Source organism: Hordeum vulgare, chromosome 7H (assembly GCF_904849725.1).
Source record: "Hordeum vulgare subsp. vulgare chromosome 7H, MorexV3_pseudomolecules_assembly, whole genome shotgun sequence".
Classification (NCBI taxonomy): Eukaryota; Viridiplantae; Streptophyta; class Magnoliopsida; order Poales; family Poaceae; genus Hordeum; species Hordeum vulgare.
The window spans coordinates 400,087,103-400,100,669 of NC_058524.1; the positions used below are offsets into that span (position 1 = coordinate 400,087,103).

The 13,567-nt window shown below is 40.5% G+C and overlaps 1 protein-coding gene, 1 long non-coding RNA gene and 1 pseudogene across 2 annotated transcripts; all 3 read right to left on the reverse strand.

Annotated features, from left to right (window-relative positions):
- Positions 1-9,595: 9,595 nt before the first annotated feature.
- LOC123408965 lies at positions 9,596-11,056 on the reverse strand (annotated as a pseudogene).
- A 121-nt stretch (positions 11,057-11,177) lies between these two features.
- Positions 11,178-11,433, reverse strand: LOC123409151. Its single transcript, XR_006612832.1, has 2 exons — positions 11,363-11,433; positions 11,178-11,284 (listed from the first exon to the last, which is right to left on the reverse strand). It is a non-coding gene; the product is annotated as an uncharacterized LOC123409151 (long non-coding RNA).
- A 70-nt stretch (positions 11,434-11,503) lies between these two features.
- Positions 11,504-12,556, reverse strand: LOC123408967. The gene is made up of 4 exons (XM_045101983.1): positions 12,393-12,556; positions 12,030-12,303; positions 11,705-11,798; positions 11,504-11,630 (listed from the first exon to the last, which is right to left on the reverse strand). Exons 1-4 carry the CDS (start codon positions 12,531-12,533, stop codon positions 11,504-11,506), a joined length of 636 nt encoding a protein of 211 aa, XP_044957918.1. The 5' UTR covers positions 12,534-12,556.
- Positions 12,557-13,567: the final 1,011 nt, after the last annotated feature.

Sequence of the window (13,567 nt, forward strand, 5' to 3'; positions counted from 1 at the left end):
TCTTTCAAGACAGACTTTGACCCCAATGTTGTTGCCCAGTTCTATGTCACGGTTCACTTCTCTCGTGATGACGAGCGCTCGATGGTGTGGATGACTGGGACTCAGAAGATGACCGGTTCCTGGCGTGAATTCATGGCATTCCTCAAGGTTGATTTCCAGGGAGCTGACACTCCACTTGGGTCGCGTCCTCATGCTGCAGCTCCCATTGATAGGGCCTCCACCAAGGACATATTGTAGCTACTCTATGTGAAGAAGGGTGTGCTCCCCAGGCATCTGGACATCATGCATCGGATCTTCCGCAACACCCTCTTTCCTCGCATTGGCAACTTCGTCGAGGTACATGGCTCTCTGGCTGAGATGCTACTGCTCTATGAGGAGGCTATGACTAAGGAGTCTGCCCCTCTTAATATTTCTGATGTGATGTTCACTGAGCTCTGGAACTGCATCGTGATGCGCAAGGTTCCCATCTACGGGCCCTACTTGTTTGCTTATATCCGTTAGAAGTGGCAAGACACCTATCCACAGGAGGAGTTATACATTCAGGCTGACTACATTGTGCACGATCTTGTCAAGCTTCGCGTCAAGGACAAATGGGCCAACCCATCAACTTCATCTCAGCACATGGACACTGTCACAGAGACTGCTGCTGACAGAGGGACCGCCTCTCAGTCCCGCTCTTCTGCCATGCCATCTTGGGACATGAAGCTGCAGGATAAGATGAAGACTCTCTTCTGTATGCAGGCTAAGGGCTAGTATCAGACGCACGTGGATCAGAAGTAGAACCGCCAGAGGCACAAGCGTGTCCTAAGGACACTTGATGTGGATATCTCCAGTGGATCAGAGGACGACATCACTCCAGAGGCTGCTTGGATGCGGGCTCAAGGTTACAAGTGGTCTAGCGCTGAGGAGGAAGAGGACAATGAAGAGGAGCAGGACGATCCGGAGGGTACGGACGAGTCTGGTGATGCTGAGGATGAGGAGTAACCACCTGTGGCGTTAGGTGTGCCCCTTTTTGGTGTCTTGTGCCAAAGGGGGAGAGAGTCTAGGAGCTGGATTTGCTTTGAGAGTTGAACTTTGCTTAGCTTTGCTTATCTTTCATGTTTTGCTTCGAACTTGGTTTGCTTCTATTTTTCTATCTTTCGTGAGACATGAACTTATGTGAGATTTATTTCCATCATATGCTGTGAGTCATATGCTCTTTATTTTCATATATCTCTATCTTTTTGTTCTCATATTATTCTCTGTGCAAATCCGGTATTGTCATCAATCCACCAAAAAGGGGGAGATTGTTGGGGCATAGTTTATGCCTAAGTAATTTTGGTGATTGATGACAGTACCGCAAAGGACTAACCATGTGTATTAAGATTTTAGATAACACACTTCAATGGCACAAGACGACTCGCCCCCTCTTTCGTGTAACAGAAGCACGGTGTTCCCTACGATTCTCTTTATTTGAGAAATAGGAAAGCCGTACTATTAAGAGGGGAACCGTAGTGGAAAGGTTTGGGTGGAATCAATCTTGCACGCGCACACTTCACTTATTTTCCCCCTTGTCAGCAACTTTGGAGTGGCTCCCGCCGTAGTGTTTCCTTCATCTGTGCAAAGGGTCCCCCAGCGGTAGTACCGCTAGGCCTAGCGGTAGTACCACTGGCCTTAGCGGTAGTACCGCTAGCCCTAGCGGTAGTAGCGCTGGAGTGCTAGCGGTAGTACCGCTGCATCCAGCGGTAGTACCGCTAGCTGGTGGTAGTACCGCCCCTGGTCAGCGGTAGTACCACTCGAGGAGCTTAGTACCGCCTGCCTAGCGGTTGTACGTGGACGGACCTTTTTGCGAAGACTTTCTTGGTGGTGGTAGTGCTTATGCATTACCAGGGGCCCACCGGTAGTACCGCTGCAGCCAGCGGTAGTACCGCTGGAGTGCCAGCGGTAGTACCGCTGCAGCCAGCGTTAGTACCGCTGCATCCAGCAGTAGTACCGCTAGGCACGGGCTGTGAGTGGGAAAACGGTTGGATTTCCCCCCCACTATATAAAGGGTTCTTCTAGCTGTGGAACTCTATCTCTGACCCTCCTAAGCTCCATTCTTGCTCCCTAAGCTCAAAAGTGCCCGATCTCTCTCCCTAGCTAATCAAACTTGTTGATTCTTTAGGGATTGGTTGAGAAGGCCTAGATCCACACTTCCACCAAGAGAAAATTTGATTCCCCCACCAATCCCTTGCGGATCTTGTTACTCTTGGGTGTTTGAGCATCCTAGATGGTTGAGGTCACCTCGAAGCCACATTCCATTGTGGTGAAGCTTCGTGGTTTTGTTGGGAGCGTCCAAGCTTTGTGTGGAGTTTGCACCAACCTTGTTTGTAAAGGTTCGGTCGCCGCCTTCAAGGGCACCTATAGTGGAATCACGGTACCTTGCATCGTGCAAGGGCGTGAGGAGAATACGGTGGCCTTAGTGGCTTATTAGGGAGCATTGTGCCTCCACACCGCTCCAACGGAGACGTAGTTCGTGTCAAAGGGAATGAACTTCGGTAACACATCCTCGTCTTCATTGGTTCCACTTGTGGTTATCTCTAACCTTTACTTTGTGTATGCTTATGTTGTTGTCTTTCCCTTACTTGTCTTAGTAGCTATCGTTGCTAGCTTCATTACGGTTCACCCCAATGTTGTCATATTTGTGAACCCGTATGTTGTTTACCCTAAGTTGCTAAGATTAATTAAAAAGTGGTCGTTGCCTATTCACCCCCCCTCTAGTCAACCATATCGATCCTTTCAATATTCAAATTCAGCAATATATCTATCACATAAAATATTCTCTTCATCATCCACATGCATAAAAGTCTTATAATCTTCCAAGGTAGTGGGATTAACATTAACTAAAGTCATGACCTCTCCGAACAGACTTTTATCAAGAAATTCAAGAGATAGATAATTCTCCAGAATATTGGGATCATTATTACCTAAATTTGGCACTCTTTCAAACCCACTTTCAAAACTAATGCAACCGTTATTGTCAATATCATATTCATCATGAGGGTTGGAGAAATTTTCAAGATAATAAGAAGCATCGCCCCAATGATGATCATTGCAATGAGTAGTGGACATGAAAAAATTGCCATCCCCAATCTTATAGTTTTCATATTATTAGCACAACTGAAATAAATATAATTTATAATAACGTCATCACAATCATTATTTTCATTCAAGGAGATATCATGAATCACTTTATAAATTTCTTCTTTTAATACTTCATAACAATATTCAGATTCGCAATTTTCAAGCAAAACTTCACACAAATAATCAATAGCACTCAACTCACTAGCAATTGGTTAAAGATAATTAGATCTTTTGAAAACATTAGAAGTAGATGAGGATCCATATGTCTTTACTTTTCATGTTTATTTTTCTATTTTTGAGTGTTGACACGACGGCAATACAAGCAAGCAAGCAAGAAAAAGCTAAATGGAAAGAAGGCAAATAAAAGAATTTTTTTTGTGAAGAGGGGGAGAGGAAAACAAGAGGAAAATGGAAAATAATGTAATTGCAAGGAGATGAGAGTTTATGTGTGGGAACCTGAGAGATCTTGACTTGATCTTCTCTAGGCAACAACGTCAGAAACCTTGACTCCTCGCTGATTGCGTTGGTTCCCCTCCATGCTTAAAGGGTGATGTAGCACAACGACAATAAGTATTTTCCTTAGTTATCAAACCAAGGCATCAATCCACTAGGAAGATCCACAAGACTATGTAAGTAGTACATGCACACAAATAACGAATCCTCGCAACCCAACGTGTGTAGGAGTTGTCAATCCCTCATGGGTAAAATAATACGGTAAAAAGATAGATTGATAGATGCAGACAAAGTAATGGAAAATAAACGCAACAAGGTATTTTGGTTTTTTGATAATATAGATCTGAAATAAAAGAGCAAATAAATTGGAAACGCGAATAGCAAAATAGATCTGGCAAAGAGATAATGTAAAATAGACCCGTTGGGCGTAGGTTTCACTAGTGGCTTCTCTTGAGAAATTAGAAAACGGTGGGTAGACAAATTACTGTTGGGAAAATGATAGGAGAGCGAATAATAATGATGATATCTAAGACAATGATCATGTATATAGGCATCACTTCCAAAACAAATAGACTGAGTCCTACCTGCATCTAGTACTGTTACTCCACAGATTGACCGCTATCCAGCATGCATCTAGCATATTAAGTTCATGGAGAAATGGAGTAATGCTTTAAGAATGAGGACATGATGTAGACAATATCGACTCATGTAGGAATAGACCTCATCGTTTTATCCTTAATAGCAACGATACAAGCTTGTCATGTCTCTTTCTTGCACTGAGATTGAGCACCGAAGATCGAATCCGTCAAAAAGTACCTCTTCACATTGCAAGATAAAAAGACCAAGTTGGCCAAATAAAACCCAAATATCGGAGAAAAAATATGAGGCTATAATAATCAAGCATGGATATAAATTCATAGTTCACTGGATCCCAACAAACATACCATAAAATAAAGAGTTACATCAAATAGATCTCCAAGAGACCATTGTATTGAGAAGAAAAACAAGAGAGAAAGCCATCTACCTACTTCCTATGAACCCGTAGGTCTGATATGAACTACCCACGCATCAGCGGAGGAGCACCAATGAGGATGATGAACCCCTCTGTGTCCGTGTTCCCCTTCGACAGGGTGCCGGAACGGACTCTAGATTGATATCGTGGCTTTTGGAACTTGAGGCGACTCAAACAATTTTTCTTCCACTCCTCTAGGGTTTTGGATTATTTTGGTATTTATAGAGCTCAGAGGCAGTGGAGGAGGTGCTTGAGCCTCCCACTAGCTACCAAGGCGCGCCATGGGCCCAAGGCATGCCCTGGTGCTTAGTGGGCCACCTGGGCCTCCCCTCGTGAGCTTCCTTGGTTCTCAACTTGCCTTGTGGTCCAAAAAATTCCCCCAAAAGTTCCTTGCCTTTTGGACTTCATCTCATATTAATTTTCTGCAAAGGAAAAAACAAGCAAAAAACAGCAACTGGTACTGGGCACTATGTCATAGGTTAATCCCAAAAATATATATAAAGTTGCTATAAAATGATTGTAATACATCCAAAAATGATAATATTGCAGCATGGTGAAATCAAAAATTATAGATACATTGGAGACGTATCAGCGGGTCACACTATGGCTCATCTTGTAGATTTTCGAGGTGTGGTTTTCAAGGTCAGGGTGGCTCAGGGACCGGGTTCCAGCATCAAGGAAACAATGGCAGTGGACAACATTCTAGCGAGAAGAATCAACGAAATAATGTCCAAGACAATTTTGACAGGAATCCGAAACAGTTGAACAGTGGTCAATGTCACGTTTTTACCATTAATACATGTAGGCGAGACAGCAAACTCAAGCAAAGAGCCATCAATGTGGTTGAGCTAGCAGTCCCGAGATATCTCAATTGGTATGTACAACTAATCACTTGGAGCATAGAAGATCACCGTGAGGGTTGATAACCCATGTGGTCTAGCTTTCGTGGTGGCACCTCAAGCTGGTGGGTACACACGTTCAAAGGTTCTCATGGATGGGGGAAGTAGCATCAATATCCTGTACTATGAAACTTTCGACGGATGAACCACCTTGAAAGGAGTTTACAAACTTGAACCATGATCTTTCTTGGTATTGTTCCTGGGAAGTCAGCATGCCCAGTCGGGTGGATTAAGTTGGATATCGCTTTTGGTGATGAATTTAACTTCGAACGTGAGTCTTTGACGTTAGAGGTGGTCAAGAACAAGAGTTTTATCATGCCCTTTTTGGGCGGCCGACTTATGCTTGTTTTATGGCCTGACCCTGCTATGTTTACCTCAAGCTTAAGACGTGAGGCCCCAATGGCACTATAACTGTGGGAGGTAGCATAAAGATAGCTCAGGAGTACGAGGAAGGTGATGTGGCTTATGCCGAGTCACCCTGCGCAACTAAAGTGTTGAAGTTCTACGCAGCTAACGTTGACCCGACTGATATGAGCCCCCTCAAAAAGCCACCTACTGAGTCTGAATCATTGCTCAAATTCAAGTCGGCTGAAGATACCAAGCAGATTGACTTCACCCTAGGAGACTCTTCCAAGTAGTTCATTATTGGGACCGGTTTGGACCCCAAATAAGAAAGCGCGCTCATGAGGTTCATCCGAGAGAATCGAGACATCTTCGCATGCAAACCTTCTGATATGCGTGGAGTATCGAGAGAACTCATTGAGCACCACCTTAATGTGGATCCAAATATGAAACCAGTTCGGCAATAGGTCCATCATTTTAACCAGGAGAGACGTAAGGCCATTGGGAAAGAAGTAGCCCGGCTCCTAGCTGCCAGGTTTATCGTCGAAGTTTTTCATCCTGAGTGGCTCACTAACCCGATGCTGGTTCTGAAAAAGAATGACACCTCGCGTATGTGTGTTGACTACACAGTCTCAATAAGGCTTGTCCCAAAGATCCATTTTCCATCCCGCGTATCGATCAGATCATTGACTCTACGACAAGTTGTGAGCGTTTATGCTTCCTAGATGCGTAATCTGGTTAGCATCTAATCAAGATGGCCATTGAGGATCAAGATAAGACAGCATTCATAACTCCTTTCGGTGCTTTATGCTATATCTCCATGCCTTTTGGGCTCAAGAGTGCACGGGTGACTTATCAACGCTACGTTTAGAATTTCCCCCATTCATAGATTGGGAGCAACGCTCATGCTTATGTTGATGACATAGTTGTGAAATCTCAGAAGAAGGAGACACTCTTGGATGACCTCAGGGAGGCGTTTGATAATCTTCGAGTATACCAGATGAAATTTAATCCAGCAAAGTGTGTCTTTGGTGTTCCTGTGGGCAAGTTGTTGGGATTCCTGGTCTCCAAGCGCAACATCGAAGCTAATCATGATAAGATCAAGGTAGTCACTTTGTTGGGTAAGCTGGTCAATATAAAAATAGGCACTACAGGAATCAGAGACTATGCCATCTGCCATGAAGGACGGCAAAGAGGAGCACCCTAGACGGCAAAGGCCTTTGCCGTCCATCTACAGACGGCAAACTAGACGGCAAACAAAAATCCGGTGAAGAGGTTCTTTGTCGTCTGCCTTGCGCCTCCTGACGGCAAAGAAACTTTGCCGTGGTGGGGGGGGGGGGGGGGCAGACGGCAAAAAACATGGACGGTAGATCCGGGGGCTACGACCGTCAAGTGGTAACGACAACCTTTCCCGTCCGCTGGGTCCCACCATGGCTTTGCCATCTGCCATGCCCCCTTTGCTGTCTACCATGGCCCCCCTTTGCCGCCTGCCATGGACCCCTTTGCCATCAGTGGGCGTACGACAAAGATGGAAAATAGTCCCGGCCTTCAGGGCCTTTGCCGTGTGCTGCCCTCCCTTTGTCGTCGGTGGGTGGACGACAAAGAGAACAAAATGCTCATGTTTATATTATTTTTTATTATATCCAACAATTTTCATAGGAATATATGATATATACATATATATATCACAAAAATAATGTTGTTGCCATACTGATAACCATATTAAAATAAGTTTCATACATACATATTATGCAAGTTTCATCCGTACCAAACCATATATTACAATAGTTTCATCCATACATACAAAGTTTCATATCCATATATTAAAATAGTTTCATCCATACATATTATCCAAAAAAATACAAGTAACCCAAGCACTCCATCAATCCAAGCTTCCGTGAAGTGAATGTAAAATGCAAAATGGGAAATAAGAAAGTTAGAAGAAGAAGACTAGATGAAGAAGAGACGTAAGCTAAGTATAGGTCATTTTTAATTAAATAGGCCATTTTGGAGCTAATTTTCCATTTTTGATTAAATAGGCCATTTTGGAGCTAACTAAGCTAAATATAGGACATTTAATATATAAGTTAGGTACAATAGGTCATTTCGTAGCTAGGTAAGCTTATTATGTCATTTAGGAGAGAACTTAGCTAAATATAGGTCATTTTTTACTAAATAGGCCATTTTGGAGCTAATTTAAGTTACTACGTCATCTAGGAGGAAACTAAGCTAAGTATATGTCATTTTAGAGCTACTTAGGTAAAAATAGGCCATTTAGGACTTAACTATGCTTATTATGCCTTTTTGGAGCTAACTAAGCTAATTATAGGCCATTTAATAGCTAAGTTAGGTACAATAGGTCATTTTGGAGCTAGGTAAGCTTATTATGTTATTTCGGAGAGAACTTAGCTAAGTATAGGTCATTTTTTTATTAAATAGGCCATTTTGGAGCTAATTTAGCTTACTACGTCATCTAGGAGGAAACTAAGCTAAGTATATGCCATTTTAGAGCTACTTAGGTAAAAATAGGTCATTTAGGAGCTAACTATGCTTATTAAGCAATTTTGGAGCTAACTAAGCTAATTATATGCCATTTAATAGCTAAGTTACGTACAATAGGTCATTTTTAGCTAGGTAAGCCTATTATGTCATTTAGGAGAGAAATTAGCTAAGCATACGTATTTTTTTATTAAATAGGCCATTTTGGAGCTGATTTAGCTTACTACATCATCTAGGAGGGAACTAAGCTAAGTATATGCCATTTTAGAGCTACTTAGGTAAAAATAGGTCATTTAGGAGCTAAATATGCTTATTGTGCCATTTTGGAGCTAACTAAGCTAATTATAGGCCATTTAATAGCTAAGTTAGGTACAACTAGTCGCGAACCCGTGCTTTGCACGGGCTAGCAGGTTTATTGTTTTGGATAACAGATTAACGTTCAGAGAATACATTTTATTTTTATATGTTTACCTATCTACATCAGTGGTTATAGTAATGGATTTAGATCGCTTGTGAAAACATGTGGGTTTGAATGTAGAACTTTTGAATACTAAGATTGTTAAATTTATTCCTTTGACGAAGAGCAATCATTTTATATTTTTTTATTAAAATTAGCATTACATTCCTTAACATACCACTTTGGTCGATGTGAATCAATCATTCTATATATTTTTATTAAAATTAGCATTACGGTCCTTAACATACCACTTTGGTCGATAACGGTTGATTTCAGAATTCCTTCGTAAACTCTTGAGGCAAATTGTAGAAATTATTATCCTGATTTTTTAATTATTTTTGGATGAAAGGAGTATATTTCTAAATGGTCTATGTTTTTTCAGTAGTTGCGACCTCAAAGGAAGAGAAAGGACTGTGACACCTATTCTACTCAAGACCAAGCATCTTCCAGCGATCCAGGAACGCTTGAGGTAGTACCCAGTTTAATCTTCTTCCGTCTGCTAGGCCGTCCGTGCTGAATCTCCAATCTTAGCTTATTTTCCACATCCAGCAACAGCAGCGGCGAACCGCATCGTCATTCGGCCATTTGGTCGTTCCCCTTCTCCGTGTGCTAGGTCGTCCCTGCTGAATCTGCAATCTTAGCGTATTTTCCACATCCAAAAACAGCAGCGGCTTCTCTTATCCATTCATCAAACAAAGGAGCCTATCTTGTTCATCTATTATAAGCATCGGCAGCTAACGCGTAGTGTAATCAGGTGATTGCTTGCTATCTTGTAATCCCCTGGCTGCTTTTGCTTAATATTTTTAACTGAAAAGAATTAAATTGGCTGCATTACACTAAACAGTTACTCTTGATTAATAAGAGAATAATGATTTTACTAACACAAAGGTATGCTATTACATTTTTTAAAAGCAATCTAAACAACGATGTTCATAAAAAGTACAAACCTGGTGCTCGTATATGTTCTATTACATGCTAAATTATTGGATTTCCACTAATCAACGATTTGTCTTTCTAGTTCTTGAAACACCACACTTTTGAATGTCTTTGTTCATCAATTCTTTGTCGACACAACTACGCCTTGTCCTAGGCCTTGAATCATTGTGCTGTCGAGTACCTTCCTGCTCCGATTCTTCTTCATGGTGATTCTTTACTTGCTTGCTATCAATACCAACACATTTGCGAGTTGCGACACGCTTTCTCTTGGGGCCTGCTTCCATAGATTTTGATTTGATTATTTCCTGAATATCGTTAGTTTTTGGTTCCTCATCAAGGTGTACAATACGACCTGTGTTGCTTCTCCTACCCCTTTTAGTTCGGTTAATATTGGGTTCATCATCCTTTGGTTCTTGCTTTATCGTTTTCATAATTGATAACTTGTCTGCTTGCCCCTGCGAAAGCATTTGTAGCAATTAGGGATGTGCAGAACTATAAAAGAACATGCAAATACACCAAAAAAACTTACATGTATATCCTTTTGAATTCCCTTTTTCTTAGATTCCTTATCACCAACAGATATGGATTCATCTTTCTCTTGACTATCCTGATTTTCTGATTCTTCATCATCGGAATGTACAACATGATGTGTGTTCCTAGTCCTCCTAGTTCTTTTAGTGCATGTTAGAATGGGTTTATCATCCTGCATCTGCCCATTCAAGACATTGGGTGAGTCAGTAACATGCTTGTACAAAAACATACCAATTTCCGTAAATTGTCATTAACATTCACTATGAAACATGACATGCACATACAAAATAATATAGAGCATGGTAGTGCAAATAGATGATACCTGCTCAACATTTGAATCATGTGATGCTGAATCTTTTTCAAAATCTATGAAAAAGATTCTATGAATAGTGTATTATTGATAACCATAATTCAAATTATAGTCATTCAATTTGAATTGAAAAATCAATTTCTGCCCACATATTTTCTGGATTTGTTTTGTCTCTTCATGGATATCAAAATCATCCCTATCTATCAAAAAGCTTGCAGATTGCTTAATCAATTTTTTTGCTTCTGCTTCAAACATGGTGCAAGTTGTTGTTGGACTGAGATCACATATCTCCAACTTAAGTTTGTACCTAGTAATAAAATGGAACATGTGGTTAGTGGAGGACAAATTACTAACTAAGGAATGAGATAGTATCAAATTCACCTTGGACATGTCTTCTCAGGTTCTTTCTCACATTTTGGATAGTAGAAGTGGTTCCCCTGTTTTTGTACTTTTTTGTTGCATTTGCAGCATCCTATGTAGTACCACTCATCTGATGTATCAATTGACTTAATCATTGCTTCTGTCGTATAGAACTTTTCCTGTCCATTGTAGGTTAAATTAACACCTAAAATATATGAAAAAGGAATATAATACTAACTACAAATAGCTGTTTTTGGGATTCATATGTAATTTCAGTTATTTCTTTTAGGGTTCTTCTGTTATAGAGCATCTGTTCCTGAATTGTGCCTTGCAAGTGGGCTTCCGGCTCTATTTCCTCTACCATATCATCTTGCAAGCAATACCTGTTATGCATATGAGATAAGAATCCATGTATGTAGTAGAACATGTTTTTTCATATTTCTGCAGAATATCTGTTTCACCTCCTTTGAAGCTCATTTGTTTCAGGGATATCCAAATCGATATAAACTCCAGTTGCACCTGTAGATGACAGGGAGTACTCTGCATGCACTTGATATATCAAATGATGTATAAATAACACTCCTAGAAATACTTGCCCATTGTTAATTCAAATACAAACCTTTCAGTTTTCTGACAGTAGTTGATATTACTATGACAACATGGCCCAAAGAATCTTCATCAATTTGTCCAACCTTATTACCCCATAGTCTAATGTTAATGTTTTGATCCCTGTATGTTCCAAGAGAAATACCTATTAGCACCCATCACAATTGTAGTTATCTGACTTCTTTTAATATACTCACTCAATTCGAAGCACAATATCTCGAATCTTTGAAATCCCATGGGTCGTCTGTGTTTCTTCAATATGCCCTATGTAACTTGCTATGCCGATGACATCTCCTAAGTAAAGTGGTATTAATATGTACTCCCTCCGTTCCTAAATATAAGTCTTTCTAAAGGTTTCTCTAATGTACTACATACGGATGTATATAGACATACTTTAAAATATAGATTCACTCATTTTGCTTCGTATGTAGACATCTAGTGAAATATCTTAAAAGACTTATATTTCGATACGGAGGGAGTAGAAAACATGGAAATGAATAATGTAAACAAATAGAATCATACCAGATAAGTAAATCTTCTCGTCGTCTCTTGCGGAAAGAACTTCAATACTACAAAATGTGAAGCTTTCTTCTTCTATTCTAATATTTTTTGGACCTTTTATCTCTTGAATTTTTGTTCTGTGCAAGAAATTTAAAATCTTTTCACTTTCAGCTGAACGGAAATTCATTGCAGATGTAACCTTAAAATTTGCAATCATGTAGACTGAACCTTCTTGGATCAATGGTTTGAACTTGTTAACCATATGTTTCATTACCTTGCCATGTATCATAGTGCCCTGAAACATTATAGTGCAGCGAGAAGATGAATTAATATTATAGTAACTATTAAAACTCACAATTGTGTGTTTAGGTTGGAAAACCATACCTCTTCATCAAGTAGTATCATGTCAAGGCTAATAAGTTCATTGTTGTTGAGGTTAATGGCATCCCATAGCCTCATTATTCTGACCTTGACTTTCCAAGAATCCTTTTCTTTGGTAATATCATGGAGCATATCGTATGCCATCGTTTTGAAGGAACAGGGAAGAAGTTGACGTGTAAAAACACATTTTTTTAAGATTGCTACTCACTAAGTCTCTAACAAATCGAAGGCTCCAGTTGGAAAGAAAGATTAGATATTGTTCGTCATGCAATTTGCAAGCGGTGTGAAGTGCATAGCCTAACAATTTGATTGAATTAAACAAACGAAATAAGTAATCTGTCTAAAAAGTGGGCGACGAAGCAACAGTAAAAATTGAATTGTATGCAAACACAATTTTGTTGATTAGTACTTCCTTAATCTTTGCCAAATCCAAGGATTCACTTGAAAATAAAGATTTCCTCGTGCCCATCATGAAGTTCATAAGCAGTAAGAAGTGAATAGCCTAAAATTTCGCTTTATCCAATGAAACAAATAATCTCTGAAAATTAAAATTGGGCAACGACGAATCTTTTGTACCAAACAGGAGAAGGTTCACCAGCGACGATGTTCACAACCGAGAGGAGACTCCTTGATGTTGAGACTGTTTCTGTTAGGCTGGAGTTAACATATAAGCTACCGGTATGGGCTTGGTTGAGCTCCGTTGCAATCTCCACAAAGTGTCGAGAGAGGGTACGTGAGAAAATCTAGGAAGTGTCCAGAGAGCGTACGTGAGAAAATCATTAATCCTAATACAGTTGCAAAGATAATGTCGATTCACGTTTTACATCAAGGAAAAAATCAAAAGAAATCGATGACGAACCCGATATATATCCTAACTTGGCCGCTCCAATTTGAGAGAGATTTGGTTTCTTTTCCCTTGGGAAAAGATGAGAGATTCCATGGCGTGAGCGCACCAGATCAATTCCCTAATTTGCTTGCTATACAATTTGAGAAATATAGATTTTTTTTCTGTGGGGAGGAGGAGAGAACATGGGGAGGGAAGGAGGAAACCGTGGGGATGAGGAGAGAACATGGGGAGGAGACCATGGGATGAGGAGAGAACGTGGGGAGGAGACCATGGGGACGAGGAGAGACTATGACGTACGGTTAGTTTAGTTTTTTTACTCAGAGAATAAGAC